This window comes from Myotis yumanensis, unplaced genomic scaffold, assembly GCF_028538775.1.
Source record: "Myotis yumanensis isolate MYYU_CA2020_CCGP unplaced genomic scaffold, mMyoYum1.0.hap1 SCAF_3, whole genome shotgun sequence".
Taxonomy (NCBI): Eukaryota; Metazoa; Chordata; class Mammalia; order Chiroptera; family Vespertilionidae; genus Myotis; species Myotis yumanensis.
Genome location: NW_027223754.1, coordinates 29,688,539 through 29,706,647, shown reverse-complemented (window position 1 = coordinate 29,706,647; position 18,109 = coordinate 29,688,539). Strand labels below are relative to the sequence as shown.

The following is an 18,109-nucleotide window of genomic DNA, read 5'->3' as shown; positions in this document are numbered from 1 at the left end:
CATGTGAGATGGTATGAAGTGAATTCTAGGAACTGAAAAGATGTTATTAACAAACACATATTAATATGTTGATGTATCCAATTAATATATACTTCGCCTCAAGAATGCTAATCCTAATCTAATGAACAAAATAAACTGATGAACAAAATAGATCCAGAGACATATAGAAACATGGAACAGACTGATGAATCTCAGAGGGAAGGCTGAGGTGGGTGGGTGGGGAGAGATTAGCCAAAGAACTTATATGCATATATGCATAATCCATGGACCCAGATAATAGTGTGATGAAGTCCTGGCATCTGTAATACTTTCAACAATAAAGATAAAAAAATTTTAAAAAAGAATGCTAATCCTAAAATGCAACAAAATTTTAACTGAAGATTAATTTTGTCACATGATCCAGGTTGAGATAGCATTAAAATATCAAAATCCCAAAAATCTCTTCTAATCCTACCTTCCTAGATTGATCCATCGTAATAAATGAAGGAATCATCGACTTCCTTAAAGTATACTTGTCATGCCACAGTCGATCTGTTTTAACTGTAGGATCTGATGCTACAAAAAACTGAAAACAAAGAGGCATTGAAACATTAATAAGCTATATGCATGGCAAAATATTACCTAACAGCAATATCGAAGAATGTTATTCTAGAAAGCAAAGTTCTCTAGATACAGGGAAACTTACCGTTTATATACTAAAATTTGTTTTAAAAAGCGTTTTGGAGAGATCTCTCCAAATGAAATCACATATTTCCCAGACTTTTAAAACCAAAGTATAAGGAGAACAAGTTAAGCTCTTTCTTGAAGACTCATGGTTTTCATTATGAATATCAATTACGGCGTCTACCATGTATCAGCAAAGATCTAAGTATGAGGACTACTGAATCTGCTTCGGACCTTAGTAAAAACATACTGACTTCTAGAGCTGTTTGAATATTCAATTCATGCCTGCTTCATAGTTTTCCATCTGTTACTTCCATCTACTCAGCTGTGTCTCCTTCTACCAGTGTGCCAGCCCTCCATGGCTCTCTCACAGAGCCCGGAGTCAGGAACAAGAGGTGCCTAGGCTAACATACTCTGCTCAGACTGTCGGCTACAAGCCGACCATGACATAGGGGAACGGCCAGCACCAGTGTACCTAATGGCACAACAGGAAGTGACTTTCTCCTGTAGCTCTGCCCAAGAACCACCCATGCTCAGAAGCTTGTCCCCTGTCTACTATGCTTCTCACATTTGCTTCCCCCACCAACCAGCCCGATAGCTGACATCAGAAAAAACAAGGAATGATAAGGAGAAAACTAAATTGCTATTGTTTCCAGTTCGCTTGCTATTCCAATGAGGCCATTCTCATTTTTTAGTCATATATACTAATAGACTTGTGCTTTTATTTCTATAAACTCAATTTCTAATAGCAGAACTGGTGAGTCAAATATTTATTTTTTTATGCCAATTTCTCTTCCAAATAGCTGTGTCGATTAATATTCCTACCAGCAGGATACTCGATATTCTGCATCCTTGCTCATTTAGATTTTGCCAGTCAGTTAAGCAAAACCATGGTTGCTTATACTGCAATTTTGCTGACAACAAAGGGAGTTGGGCATGTTTCACAATGCTGATTGCCATTTGCTTTTCTTCTCTTGTGAACTCTTTTTAGATCCTTGACCTATTGCAGTGATGGTGAACCTTTTGAGCTCGGCGTGTCAGCATTTTGAAAAACCCTAACTTAATTCTGGTGCTGTGTCACATATAGAAATTTTTTTATTATTTGCAATCATAGTAAAACAAAGATTTATATTTTTGATATTTATTTTATATATTTAAATGCCATTTAACAAAGAAAAATCAACCAAAAAAATGAGTTCACGTGTCCCCTCAGACACACATGTCATAGGTTCGCCATCACTGACTATTGTCTTTTTCTTAGCAACAGACTGTTATATTAGGTATGGTGAGCGTTTGTGAATCATTAAGTATTACAAATTTAATTTTTCCAAGTTAATTATTTGCCACTGTTTATGTTTTGTTCTACTTTTGTGTTTTGTAGGTAAATGTCTTCCTTTATAGCTTCTGAGTTTTCTATCTTCCTAAAACCTTCCCATTCCCAGAGTACAGAATATTCTCCCTTATTTTCTTTTAGTATTCCAATTGTGTTTTTATTATTTAGATCTTTCTTTCCTTCAAACTTTATCTTAGATAAAATATGACAAAGGGATCTGTGCTTCCTTCTAGACAGAATTTTCTCTTTAATGGCCAGGTCAGCAACTTTTACTTAATACACCATCCTTTCCTCTGAGCTAGGGATGTCTCATCAGAAATTACCATTATAACTAATTATATCAATAGATTGAAAGGGGGGAAATTTGACTATATCAAGAGATCAAGAGGAGATAGTTGATGTTTTTATTTACCATCCTCCAGTGGTGACTAATTAGCTTTTTGTTTTATCATCATGAACATGAATTTACATATATCTGGAGTTTCAATCCATTAGTTATTATCCTGATTGGGATGTGGGAGCATCTTCAAGTAGGTTCCTGAGTTCTTCAGACTTCACCTGAGTTGTCTTCCTTGCTTCTGGTTTAGAAGGTGCTCCTGGCTCATCTTGTTCGTTTCTACACCAGACCTACATTCAGTCAATTTTCCAAAGAGCTCTAGTTCCTTTTAAGGAGAAATGGCATTTGGACCACAACCTCAGTACCTGACAGTTGTTTCAGTTGGAAGCTGGATAGTTTGAGGCTCAGCACTGGCTCTGCTATATATGGCGGTTTGATTCCCCAAGAAGACTGTAAAATCCATTTAAGTCATAAAATACCTAAAGTGCCTTTTTGGTGATACTTAATAAATTCCAAATCACAAACAGGTAAACACACAAACCTGACTAGGAAGGTGTGTCCACAGATACTAAATGGATTTAAATAATTTTAAAAATGTTTTTATTATTTTCATAGCAATACAAAATTAATGGTTTCCTTGCAAAATTTAAATAACCAAAATTAACCCAAGAAAAAGGAGAGGGGAGACTCTAAAAAGAGCAATATGTTTAGATGTAATCACTAAGGCATTTAAAACCCAGACTTTTAAACTGAAGTATAATAAAAACAAATTAAGAGCCTACTTTTTAAGTTATCATTGTTAAAGTATTCTAAATCACAGAAAAATGTACAGAATGCTAGTTATGAATCCAATATAACACTAGCAAAATCTGATAAAATACCCAAAATGGAATTATAAGTCAGTTTCATTTACGAATATAGATGGAATTCTGAATAAAATATTATCCTTGCATTACTGGGATAAAATATTTTTGGTCAGGGCACAAGCAAGGAAATATATAATGAATTATAAAACATTATGTAGTCATTTAAAATAAAATTTGTTCTTTTTTAAAATATATTTTTATTTATTTCAGAGAGGAAGGGAGAGAAAGATAGAAACACCAATGATGAGAATCATTGATCAGCTGCCTCCTGTGTGCCCCCTACTGGGTGGGGATCAAGCCTGCAACCTGGGCATGTGTCCTGACCTTCTGGTTTATAGGTCAATGCTCAAACACTGAGCCACGCCAGCCGAACTAAAGTTTGTTCTTAACTATCACAAACCCTTCTGAGAACCATATAACAAGTACAGATCTTTTTCCCAGGAAAAATGCATATATCCACAAAAACATATAACCCTATGTACTACTCAGGAGTTTCAGAGATTACATTTGAAGACTTGGTATAAAAGAATAATACTTAATGGCATGAAATTAATTTCATTATTGACTTCATGTAAAAAAAGTTTACAAAATGCTATGCATGGTATGATACATACAGAAATGTATAACTAAAACTAGAAAAAGGAATATATATTAACACAGGTTATCTGTTTATCATGAGATTACTAATAAATTTTACTTTTCTACTGTTTAAATGCTCAAAAATTTTGTAATTACACAAATACTTTTAAATTAGAAAAAATATTGTTCAAAAAAATTGAGTAATTCAAGCCAGTGAGTAAACATATAATACCAGTAGGAATTTTTTTAGCAACTACATTTTCCCAGGGCAACCAACTAAAAAAGATGTTTCTTCTGTTGACACAAATATAATACCAAGGGTAAATATTTAAGGAAACAGAATTTTTAATGTCAAAGTCTTATATTTGACCCTTGTAAGTTAGGGCTAGATGGTATCAATTTTGTACAGTCTCCGTTATAAGTAGGCATTTGAATAAATGCCAACATTTTTATGACCACAATGAGATTGCTATATTTATTTTCAATTCAAATTTCTTATCATTAGGCACTAATTTAAATTACTAAAGTATTTATTGATCTTTTATCTTTTAATTTTTAATTTATATTCCTTTTCTAATTTTAAACACATAACTAATGATGTTTCTGCGGGATAAACAATACTACTATAATGAAACTATCATCACTTTAACGTATACTTAATTTATCCCTGATAGAAATTAAAACATGTTATAATCCCACCAGGAGTACTAATCTAAAAGGTTACTCAATCACCATGCTATGACTGCTCTGTAGCTTGCCATTCAACAGATTAATTGCATATAAAGTGCATTTATCTGTTATTCAGTTAGACAGAAGAGCTAGTTTCTCCAGACAACACACCAATTTATCCTGAGAGTTGGAGTGCAGCAGGATTTTTATCAGTATGAACAATAAGAAAATTTAATTTCAAAGATAAGAACCTCAGACAATTCTGTCTTCTTTAGAAGTTATGAAAGCATCACTTCATCTGAGGGCAAAGTAGCATGCAATTACTTTACTAGCAAACATCTAGTAGCAAACACTGAGAGGAATACATACATCTTAGAATTTAATTAATCCTGTGAAAAATATATAGTTATAGAGGAAAAATCAAGGTCAGAATATAATTGCAATATGCTTTTATTTTATTGATGCATTTCCCACTCAAGGTTCTTTAATTTTCAGCATTATGTCAACCACAGAAAGAACTGAGGGGAAAAATAAAACATAATTGTACCACGATTTCTCATTAACTGTTGGACAAATGCCAAGGCCTCCCTACTAGAAACAGAAGTGAAGAGGGTAATTTTCTTAGCAAGGAACTTAGTTTCTAAGAACCAGATCCATTAATACAGACCACAAAAGACACAACTTCAACCTGTCAATCCTGCAGGCAATACCAAGAGATCCACACCTAGAGAAGCTAAAAAGGCTCTGAGCCAGAGGAAGCCTGAAAAGGGAAGTGACAAGGTAAACTGATAAATTACACTAGTTCAGTGGTGGAGCATAAAAGGACCAAAACAATAAAATATGTATATGGGAAACCTTTAAATTTCAGTAATTATCAGCAAAAGTATAAAAGGAACAAAATAATGAAAGCTTAATGGATCCACAGAGACAGATAATCCCAAAAGCAGTCCCTACATTATCTAAAGTTCACTGACCTTCTAATTCAAGGATGGAGATTATTAGATCATTTAAACATTTGAAGCAAAACAAAATTTTCAAATTTTGAAAGCAAGAGATCGTACTTTTAATTTTCTCTTCTTTCCCTGCTCCTAGTTGAGGCCCCTATCCTATACAGCTCTGCCAAGTTTATTCAAAAGGCAATAATCTATCTACACAAAACCCTAATATGCAAATCGACCAAACATCAGAACCACCAGCACATCTGAACAACCGATGGCGCCAGGCCATCCAAGGCAGGTGCAAGTGGGGCCCCCCTAATCACCCTGCAGGTCGCCCTGCAGAAGGAGGTGACCAGCAGCAGCAGCAGGGGACAGGACCAGCAAGCAGGCAGCACCAAGGCCGGTGCAAGCAGGGGCCCCAATCACCCTGACAAGTCACCCCACAGATTGGCCCTGATCGCTGGCCAGGCCTAGGGACCCTTCCAGTGCATGAATTTCTTGCACCAGGCCAACCATCATCATCATCATCATCATCATCATCCTATCTAATAAAAGAGTAATATGCAAATTGACCATCACTCCAACATAAGATGGCCGCCCCCATGTAGTCAAAGATGGCTGCCCCAATGTGGACACAAGATGGCCGGCAGGGGAGGGCAGTTGTGGGCGATCAGGCCTGCAGGGGAGGGCAGTTGTGAGGAACCAGGCCTGAAAGGGAGGGCAGTTAAGGGTGACCAGGCCAGCAGGGGAGGACAGTGGGGGGGACCCAGGCCTACAGGGGAGGGCATTTGGGGGGAACCAGGACTGTAGGGGAGGGCAGTTGGGGGGAACCAGGCCGGCAGGGGAGGACAGTTAGGGGGGACCCAGGCCTGCAGGGGAGGGCAGTTAGGGGGGACAAGGTCTGCAGGGGAGGGCAGTTAGGAGCGACTTGGCTGGCAGGGGAGTGGTTAGGGGGTGATCAGGCTGGCAGGCAGACGCAGTTAGGGGCAATCAGGCAGGCGAGCGGTTGGGAGCCAGCAGCCCTGGAGTGTGAGAGGGATCCCAGATTGGAGAGGGTGCAGGCTGGGCTGAGGAACACACCACCCCCCCCCCCCCCCCGCATGAATTTCGTGCACCGGGCCTCTAGTAGTAGTAGTAATAATAATAATAATAATAATTAACACTAAGCTATCTTGTTTTTACGTTGAACATATTGGCATATTTATTTACCTCACTCATATTATCATGGAGAGAATCCACATAAGCTACTAAAAAGCCTAACAAAAACACACAAAAAATGGTTTTCTTCTACAGTGCTACCCTTAAAAAGCCAAATAGAAACCTCTCCCCAAATGCTTAAAGTACTTTCTACACTAGTCATTCAGCACATCTGTAAATTATTATAGCTTTCTATTTTTGCCTGCTTTTGCATTTTATACAAAAAGAAATAAAATAAAAGTTGGACACCAGTCCCTGTTCCACTGGGCTAGGGAATAATATATTTTTAACAATTAAAAGTAAAATCCTAACTAGTGGACCAAGAGGCCAATTTTAATGATGCCAAACCAGAAAGAGCAATGCTCAGAGACCACCTGGAAGTTTTTATTTCAGGTAAAAAGAGCAAAAACTCATCCTTGGGTTGCAAATCAGCCAAACCCAGAAGCAGTTAAGGCAGGACACTGAGCATCACTCAGCAGCAGGAAGGGAAGAGAAAGCCTTTCCTGGAAACAGGTAACCTTGGGCATTTCAAAGAGCTTCCCAGGACAACAGCAACAAAGCTACTTACACCTAAAGTGAACTCTGAATAGCCATCATAGAGAGCCTAACGCAGGAAAGTTACTGAGGAGTGCACAGCTGGGCCACAGAGAAAGAAGGTCCAAGAAGCCCAACAAAAACAGACAAGGGCAGAGATGGTTCCCAGACCCACATGTGACTGGCATCCCACCAGTTCCAAGGCAGGAAACCTAGAGATAGATGTTCACATTCACCCCTGTGATAATTCTGCAGAAAACTAGCTACATTCACCCTAACCAGTTTGGCTCAGTAGATAGTGTTGGCCTGCAGTCTGAAGGGTCCCAGCTTCGATTCCAGTCAAGGGTACATGCCTGGGTTGCGGGTTTGATCCCCAGTAGGGGGCGTGTAGGAGGCAGCCAATTAATGATTCTCTCTCACCACTGATGTTTCTATATACCTCTCCCTCTCCCTTCCTCTCTGAAATCAATAAAAATATATTTTAAAAAAAAAAAAAAAAAGCTAGCTCCATTCCATGGTGTCAGGGCCAGTTCGAGAGGTTATTTAAGTTCTGTTCTAACTAAGGGTTTCTGGACTTGGGAATCCACAAACACAGAATGCAGAGAGGTCTGTGACTAGGAAGTTTATTACACCTTATTTACACTATCCTCTAGCTGAAATGTGGCTTTTCCTTCAAATAACAAGCAACAGTTTCTGTGACTCTATCATCAATAGAAAACATGTATTTCCACATTGCATGTTAAGTTGTTGCACATACCTTAAAACAGCCACTAGGCATTCTCACTGAATGTTAATAAAAACACAAATCCAGTCCTAGCTGGTTTGGCTCAATGAATAGAGTGTAGGCCTGCGGACTTGGGGGCATGCAGGAGGCAGCTGATCAATGATTCTCTCTCATCACTGATGTTTCTATCTCTCCCTCTCCCTTCCTCTCTGAAATCAACAAAAATACATTTTAAAAAAAAACACACACACACATCCATCACTATGTTACTAATTTAATATTAAGTTTAGAAACACGAGATAAAAGTTCTATACTATAGAATTTCTCTAGTATGCACTGTTTCCTATTCTTAATTGACTACAAACATTTTTTTTTCCTCCAAGAAAAACTCCCAAGTTTCTATAAATGATTGCTGCTGTGTAATAAGGAGGAACTCTGAATTCCTCTCCCTTTTGTAACCCCCAATCTCTGGGGCAAATTCTGCAGATGTCCCACTCAAGTCTTGGTTGGTGCTGCAGGGGATCAGGTCAAGCATTGCCACATATCACAAACACCATGGAGATTTGGAAATTCTTAAACTCCCTACGAGGTTCCCAAGTGTGGGTCAAAGGGACATGCAGATTCAGAACCACTGAGCTCTACTTAGGCACAGAGACTACGTGGTGGATAGCAAGGAACTCCTTTAATCAGCAATGAGGCAGAAAACTAAGCAAATGAACCAGAAAGTTAAATCTTAGGAGCCAGATATAGCTAGCACCCCGTCACATAATATAAAGGCCACCATTTTAAAGTGTGTTAATTCAATACTTTTTAGTATTATTCACAACATGCTTGTGCAACCACTAATTCCAGAACATTTTCACCACCCAAAGAGAAACTCCATATTCATTAGGCTGTGATTTCCCCTACCCGTCTCCCCTACAACCCTGACAACACAATCTACTTTGTCTCTAAGAATCTGCCTGTTCTGCACATTTCCTATCAATGAAATTATACAAGGTGACCTGGCTTATTTAACTTAGCCTAATATTTTCAGGATTCATCCATGTTGCAGAACGCATTGTAATTTCATTCCTTTTTGAGGCTGAAGAATATTGCACTGTATAGATATACATTTTGCTTACTCATTTATCAATTGACGAGTACTGGTGTTGTTTCTACTTCCTGACTACTATAAATAATACTGTGAATATTTATGCATACGGTTTTATATGAATGTATGTTTTCATTTATTTACCTTTTTGAAAACTGCCAAAATGTTTTCTTCAGTGACTATAGCATTTTATATTCCCCCCAGCAATGTATGAGGATTCCAATTTCTCCAAATCCTCATGAACAATTATTTTGTTTTATATTTTTAATACCATCCCAGTGAGTGTGATGTGGTATCTAACTGTAGTTTTTGATTTACATTTCCCTGAGGACTAATAATGATCAGAATTGTTTCCGGTGTTTACTGGCCACTTGTCTATCTTCTTTGGAAAAATATCTGTAAGTACTTTGCCTATTTTTTAATTGGGTTATCTTTTTGTTGTCAAGTAGTAATAGTTCTTTACATATTCTGGATACTAGGCCTTTATCAGATATATGATTTGTAAATATTTCCTCCTATTCTGTGGGTTCTTTGTACTTTCTCAATCATGTACTTTGATGTACATACATTTTTAATTATAAAATTTATTATTTTCTATTGTTGCTCATGTTTTTGGTGACATATTTAAAAAACTATTGCCTAATCCAGTCACAAAGATTTATATGTATATTTATTTCTAAAAGTTTTATAGCTTTAGGTGTGTGATCGATTTTGAGTTAATTTTTATATGTGGAATGCAATTGAGGTCCTAATTCATTATTTTAATGTGGATATCCAGTTGTCCCAGCACCATTTGTTGAAAAGAATTCTTTCTCCATTGAGTGATCTTGGACATTTATTAAAAACCAAGTCCACAAAAATGAATGAGTTTATTTCTAGACTCAATTCTACTCGATCTACCAGACTATAGTTATGCCAGTACCATATTGTTTTGATTAGTTTGCATTATTAATATGTTTGAAACCAGAAAGTGTGAATCCTTCAACTTTGTTCTTTTTTTTCAAGAGTATTTTGGCTATTTGGGGCTCTGTGACCTTCCATGCCAATTTGACAATCAGCTTTTCCATTTCTGCAATAAAGGCCATTGGAATTTTGACAGATTACATTAAATCAAAAGTAATGAAGTCAAAAAGTTTTCCCATTTATTTAGGTCTTCTTTCATTTCTTTCAATGATGTTTTGTAGTTTTCAGCATACAAGTCTTATACTTCCTTGGTTAAATTTATGCTTAGTATTTTATTGGCTTTTATTTCTATTTTGCGGAAGAGTTTGAGAAGGATTAATGTTAGGTCTTTAGATATTTAGTAGAATTCACTAGAGAAGCCATCTGATTCTGGGCTCTTCTTTATTGCAAAGTTTTTTTTAGATTATTGGCTCAATCTCTTTACTTGTTATATAGATCTATTCACAATTTCTATTTCTTCATTTGAGAGCTAATTTCTAGAAATTCTCTCAGGTTTTATTTACCTGGAAATATCTTCATATCTCCTTTACCATTTTTGAAAGACAGTTTTTGTAGACTACAAAATTCCTAAATAACAGCCTTTTTCTCTCAGCATTTTGAATATGTCATACTACTGCCTTCTAGCCTCTGTGGATTCTACGAGAAACCAACTGTTAAATATAATAGAGGATCCTTTCTATATGATGAGTTTTTCTCACTTGAGGTTTTTCAAGATTTTTCTCTTTGTCTTTGTCTTCCTAGTTTGCCTATAAGGTGTCTTACTGTGGATCTTTTTTATTTTATTGTATTTTATTTTATTTTAAATATATTTTTATTAATTTCAGGGAAGAAGGGAGAGAGAGAGAGAGATAGAAACATCAATGATGAGAGAGAATCATTGATCGGCTGCCTCCTGCACACCCCCTACTAGGGGACTGAGCCCACAACCCTGGCATGTGCCCTTGACTGGAATCGAACCTGGGACTGTGGATCTTTTTTAGTTTATCCTACTTTGAGTTTGTTGAGCTCCCTGAATGTAGAGATTAATGTTTTTCATCAAATTTCAGTAACACAGGAGTTTTCCTAGGCTCTTTTCATCTCCCCACCCTTTGTTTCTGTTCCACAGACTGGATAATCTTAATTGATCTATTTTCAAATTGCTTATTTTCTTCTTTCTGTTTGAATCCCACGAATCCTGCTGTTGAGCCCCATGAATAATTTTTTTCATTTCAGTTATTGTACTTTTCAACTCTAAAATTTCTATTTGGTTCCCTTTTAACTATCTGCTTATTCATATTTTGTGCTTTCTTTGTTCTAGAAAGTAGCAATTTTATGCAAATATTAAATAAACTACTATTAAATGGGTTGTTATAAAGCTCATGTATACCAGTTTAGAGTTAACTATACATACACTCGAAGAAAACTGATTTTACAACCAAGTTATAACTCATTGTGCAAATTAAGAAAAAATTAGCCCATGTAGAAACTAAAGAAAAAAATAATTCCCAAATTTTAATTACTTAAGGATCAAACACAGAATACAATTGTCTAAACTACCAAATTATTATGGTAAACATATGATTTAAAATAAATTAAAGAGAACCCAGAATAAATTAAAGAGACTTAAATGAATATTTATAAATTTAAGGTTCAACAGAAAACACACAAGTCAGAGAACAATGAAAATAAAAGAAAGACCACCGACATCTTAGGGCTACTGGATATTCAAATTGTATGCAATGTTTTTCTTATATTATCAGCAGATAACACATTGCATGCTTACTATTTGCCTGACTGAATCCTCACACACACACCAAATCCCATGAAATAGGCACTACTATTCTGCACATATAAAAATGCAGAAGGTAAAGCCAAGAGAAGCTTAATTACTCACTCAGGATACAGAGCCATTAGAAACTGAAGGTGAAAGTCAAACCCAAGTTATATGATTCCAGAACCTGAGCTCTTAAGCTCTACCCCACAGAAATAAAGCAGATGAGTTATAACAAGACACTGTTAAGTGATAAAGCCAATGGCATAGCAGAACTAAACAATGCAAGCCCATCACAAAGAACATAAAATATATTGTCAAGAAGGATTAACTTTAGCTCTATCAATCACAATGAATTTTTTAAAATCCCACAAGCAAAACTAGTAAACAGTAACATCTGAGGTATAATACTAGCAAATTAAAAATTTACAAATCTTTAGCTCTAGCTTTTAGGTTTGGCTCATTGTTTAGAGCATCAGCCTGTGGACTGAGGGGTCCGAGGTTCGATTCCAGTCAAGGGCACATGCCCAGGTTGCAAGCTTGATCCCCAGTAGAGGGTGTGCAGGAAGCAGCTAACCAATGATTCTCTATCATCACTGATGTTTCTATCTCTCTCTCCCTCTCCCTTCCCCCTGAAATCAATAAAAATATATTTTAAAAAATAAAAATTTACAAATCTTTAATTTCCTAAAGTCCCATTTAAACTCAGATCCTAAGTACGAATACCACTAAATATAGAATCTTTTTAAAAAGATAAATTTATTGCAGTAAAATGTTAGCATTCAGGTAATCTGAGGAAAGGGTACCTGGGAATGTTTTTATAATTCTTCCAACATTTCCGGAAGTCTATAGTTAAATAAAGACATCTAAAAATAAATAACTTTACCAATGAGGCAAGCTGAGATAAGTTTGTTAAGGGATTGATCATTTGAGCTACTAATGCTAATACTGTATTCAACAGTCATAAATACTTATTTTGTATTTTATCTTTAAATAAATAAAACCTGGAACTTTGCCTTATACATGTTCTATGAAACAAGACTTCTTAAAAAAAAAAAAGTACACCAAATTTAAGCTATACTAGTCTTAAAAAGTTTGTTTTACCTCAGTGAACCAATGTTCAGAAATAGTAAAGAAAAAGTCCAAAAGAAAATCAATTTTGGAAGTTTGTGTCCAATTCTCTACATTTTACATCAACTCAAGTCCTATAATTACTATCAATAAAATAAATAAATAAATAAGGCTGAATAACACACAAGGCAGACAATCAATAAAAAACTGGTGGTACTTTTAAAACTCTTTTAAAAACACAGATGTCTATAACAAATTAGTAATATAATTAAGGACTACTTTAAAAATCTGGTTGCTAGACAATACGAATTAAAATTATTCTCAAGAAAAAAGACAAAAGTAGAAATTAGGCACTGAACTTTAAAAAGATCGCCCTAGCCGATTTGGCTCAGTGGATAGAGCGTCAGCCTGCGGACTCAAGGGTCCCAGGTTCGATTCCGGTCAAGGGCATATACCTTGGTTGCGGGCACATCCCCGGTAGGGGGTGTGCAGGAGGCAGCTGATCGGTGTTTCTCTCTCATCAATGTTTCTAATTCTCTATCCCTCTCCTTCCTCTCTGTAAAAAAAAATAAAATATATTTAAAAAATAAAAATAAAAAAAAATAAAAAATAAAAAGATAATAAGCCAGTTGTGGCTTTAATTTTTGTTTTAATTGGTAGCACTATATATCTCAGACAATTCCCAAGCCAACCTCTGAGGAAAACCAGGTTCATCAAGTTAACTGATCAGCAGCTATTTAAGAAGTTCATAGCAGTAAACAAATTCATATTATAAGTAACATATTAATTACTGGATGAGGGAGGGATTAGAATATATTTTTTATTAAATAAAAAATTGTCATCCTTTAACAATTTAATTTTAGAAGGCTGCCTTAAAAGATTATTTTTTAATTATATAGGTGTAATTTTAATGGGTGATAAACAGATAAGCCTCAAAACTAAAACTAGTAATAAACGCATTGTAAAAACAGCTTTCAAAATTCACCTCATCCTGTAATTACAGAATAACAGACCTCAAATTAATCGAAAATGATGTTTCACTCTTATCAAAATGAAAGCATTACCTAAAAGTTTCCTTATCACAAAAGTGATAAAAAATGAACTGCACAAGAATTAAAGTCTCCATTTCACCTTGAATATTTGTCTGATTTAAAGTCCTAATTAAAAAACAATTATATAGCACTTTCCAGAAATTTAAACTTCAAGATTCATACTTAACTATGATGAATATAAAGATGCTTCTCTTCAGATGGCATGTAAAATGTATTTTAGCATATACAAAATCTGATGCCACTTATGTAAAATTTAACATAAGACAAAACTATGCTATTAGAAGTGAGGAAAGTGTTTACCTTTAGGAATAAGGAAAGGGGCAGTGAGTGGGTGGCGGTGGGAAGGAGAACATACAATGAGGGTGCTGATAAGATACTATCCTGATCTGGATGGTAGCTCATTTTGTAGTAAGATATCAAGCTTTACTCTTATGATTTGTGTACTCCTCTGTATGTAGATCTCAATGAAGGAAATTATAATTGAGCTTAGTGGTAAGGAATAAGACCAGTTAAACATAAAACATGTAAGTCTAAATAAGTGATACAAATCTAAAGGCAAAGTAAAATAAATTAAAACCTTAAAAGAGCAGGAAATTTCTACAAATTGAATATAAAAATGTTAAAAATAATACAACACAGCAAAAGCTATAGAAATTAATTGCATGGCAGAAAAGAATCTGAGGCAACACAAAATTCCTTACCTTAAAAGTAGGAACAGATTTTTATTCTTAACATTAGCATTTAGAAAAATATAGGTTAAAGAAAGTTCTGAAAAACTGAAAGGGAATCATTAGTCAAATGAAAACATATATCAGACCTTTCAAAGTTTTCAATTCATAGTTTAAAAATATAGCTCATTTAACAAAAACACAGAAAGCATGAAAATATTTCTTATTAATCTATAAATCAATGTGTAATCCCTATATATTTTTAATTTGGCAGAATTGACAAGCTGATTCTAAATTCATATCTAAGTAGAAATGTGCAAAAACAGACAGGAAAGCTATAAAAAGAACAAACTGTTCCTATCAGATATGAAACCATAAAACTACAGTTATTTAAATAATACTGACAAATAGTCAACAATATAAAAACAGTCCAGAAGCAGATTCAGGTGTATATGGGAATTTACTATATGATAAAATGTGGCAAAACATTCAGGGAGTTTTGGTCAACACTATGATTCTTTGTACTATCTAACAACTCTTCTCTCAATCTGAATAATGTGAAAATAAAGTTAAAAGAAAAATAATTAAAGGAAAAAAGTACCACTACAAATAAGTTACCCAAATGTATAGAATTATTCCATGACTCAACTCTAAAAAGACAGACAAATCCACAGAAAAACTGGGCAAGAATATAAATAGCAATTAGTAGAGGAAATAAAAATAATGAAAAAAAACATGATAAGCTGGTCAATCTCACTAGTAACCAGTAAAATGCAAATAAATACCATTGGAGATGCTACATCTCATACTTAAAGTTAAAAACACTTTTGTTAAAGTTACGTAATATGAAATGCTAATGAAGATGGAGGAACAAGAACCTTAGCAGAAAACTGACGACTGTCAGGAAAACTGGTTGAGCCACTCCAGAGCTCAAATGGCAGAATCAAAATTTAAAGTATGCATTCCCCACACCCAGCAATCCCACCTCCTAATACTTACCTTAGAGAAACTCACAAATATGCACAGAGAGGCACATGTAAGGAGGTTGATTTTAATAATATTCATAAGGTATAAAACTACAAAGAACACAATCTCCATCAATAGGAGAGCTGCTAAATAAAATATAAGTCCATACAGTGAAATAACATGCAGTCATAAAGTACAACTATAATACTGCCATGGAAAGAGCCACAAGACATACTGAGTGATTTGCACAATACATATGCACATAGAGAACACCCTTATGTGTTCCAAAAGCACCCACAAAATAATGCCACATACGGTTGGTTCTGCTATTGTGCATGTTTTTAACACTTATTACGGCATAATTGATAATTAGGAAACTTTGAGTGTTAACACAAATTTCATGATTATTTTAAGTGCAATTTCTTCCATGAGAAACTAGGTGAAAATAGTAACCCAGCCACACAGGAATCCACAAATTGCACACAGAGACACATCTCAAACCACCAGCTGCCTTAATCCATCATCATGTGTGTCAGCAACCACAACTTTCTGTTCCACTTCAGACAAGCCTCCTTTGGCCCATGTCCACAAGCCAACATTAGGGCTTTTTCAAGGTAAATACCACATTTATTCTAGAATTTATATATTATTTAACAATTTAATATGTGTTTAAAACTGTGCTACAACTTCAATGAAGTTCTTATACACTTTTTTATTTAACATCACTGATAAGAATTTTTAGTGTGATACCCCCCTTCATTCTACCTTTTGTCAAAAGTTCTATGGTTTTTACTCTGTGATTTTAGCATGGTGACTGTTTTAGGAACACACATTGCATTATAGCAGAACTAACTGTACTATGGGTACGTATACAAGTAACTTGTTTCATTAAAATGGTTAGCACCATAGTTAGTTTAGTTTCATGTAATCATGCAAAGGAACAGAACATATAATACTGTGTTGCAAGGAAAACTGGACTAAGACTTAGGAGACCTAGTCCTAACTTTGCTGTAAACTTGATATTGCTTGTAAATTTGAATAAGTGTTTAACCTTGCTGAGTTTCCCACTATTAAAAATGGGATAACAATTTTCCATTAACCAAATACAGTTCTGCCAAAAAACGAGATAACTGGCTTTCAAAGCACTGTACAAAATATCCACAGCATTCGAATAAAGTGTGGTAGCATTACTGTTACGGGAAAACAGTAATCACAAGGGGAAAAACAGTAATTGGGTGCTCATGCTTCATAAATCCAAGTCTGACAATCGAGTAGCATTCCTTACTTCATGGTAGGTGTCCTCGAGCTCCCCGTCGTATATCCAACGGTAAAGGAAGCTCAGGACAGGATGAGACACTAAGCTGAGAATGTGCTGCACCAGGGACCTCATGTATGGATCTCCCGTTTTCGTGTAAGCATGGACAGCTGAGGCCAGCTCACCTCCTTTCCTTCCTGAGGGGGAATACATGAAAAACACCCAAATTTAGACTCACAGTAGAAACCAGTAACTTAACGCTAACCAAAATGGTCAAGTAATGAAGATAAAGTATGTCTGTTTTCTTGATACCACTTTGGACATAGAAGCAGCGATAAACATGTCATGGATCAAGAGCCAAGAGAGCAAAAGTTTCCCCCTGGCTTTACATGGGTCAGAGCGAGTCACTCATCTCTCCATGGTCCCTACAGAGTTTTTTAGTAGTAAAAACTTGACTTATTATATGATTCAGAACATGATTTTTCAACTTTTTTGACTGAGAAACACATTAAGATTCACACTTTATATTGCAATCCAGTATACAAATAATATATATATGTATGTTTACAAAACAATACTTACACTTTAATATTTTCTATTTTCTTTCTTTTCTCTTCTGGTATAATATGCTAATCTCAACTTCCTAAAAACACTACACCACATTGAGATTATAGTCCCCTGTATCCTGGGGGCATAGCTCAGTATAATGAATTGAGAGTGGCAAAAATCAAGTCCAAAAATATAAGCACGTGAAGAATTTCTTATGTTAAGAATTCAGGAATTTATTAGACTGTTGAAAGATTTTAAGAGAAGGACTAAGGTGATCTGATTTTAATAAGATTCTTCATGCATGCACAAAAATAGAGGTGGGTGAGACTGAGGACAGAGTCAGTGAGCAGGTTATTACAATAGCACAGAGAGAATAAAGAGCAGGATTCAAACAGAATCCTGTTTGAGGACACTGATTTGGGAGAGGCAGTGACTTGAGACCTATGAAGGAGTTAGAGGTATCAGGATGTTAGCAGCTAGCTGGATATTGAAACAGATGGGGGAGAGGGGGCTGGGAGGAGTATAAAGGTGGAGGAGGCAGGGCACAGATGGTATGATGAACTTGGATTTAGACATGCTGAAGTTATGGTCTTTAAGAATCATCCAATAGGAGAACAGCATCCAACACTGATCCATGAACTACGAGCAGATGACTGGCATCTCACATCTCATAGTCGTAATAATCTCAAGAGGTACAGACTATTAGTGCCCCAATGTTACAAATGAGGGGAAAAAAAGAGATTTTTGGCCATGGTAGTACAAACAATAAGAAAAAAGGTCCAGAAGGCAACTACAAACACAGACCGAGAGTCCAGGAGAGAACTAAGCCAGACATACAAACATGGGAACTTGTAACATATAGCTAAACATTCCTACATAATCTCAGGAGGAATGAAACTCTA

General features: G+C 35.6%; 1 protein-coding gene across 2 annotated transcripts in view; it reads right to left on the bottom strand.

Moving 5' to 3' along the window:
- TUBGCP3 (tubulin gamma complex component 3) overlaps window positions 1-18,109 on the bottom strand; it is an 89,774-nt gene that overhangs the window by 33,519 nt on the left and 38,146 nt on the right. For both annotated transcript variants that reach the window (XM_070408578.1, XM_070408579.1), the window contains exons 11-12: window positions 16,689-16,855; window positions 455-565 (exon numbers count right to left, since the gene is read on the bottom strand). In XM_070408578.1, the coding sequence (XP_070264679.1) occupies window positions 455-565; window positions 16,689-16,855 (278 nt within the window). The remainder of the gene's footprint in view (window positions 1-454; window positions 566-16,688; window positions 16,856-18,109) is intronic.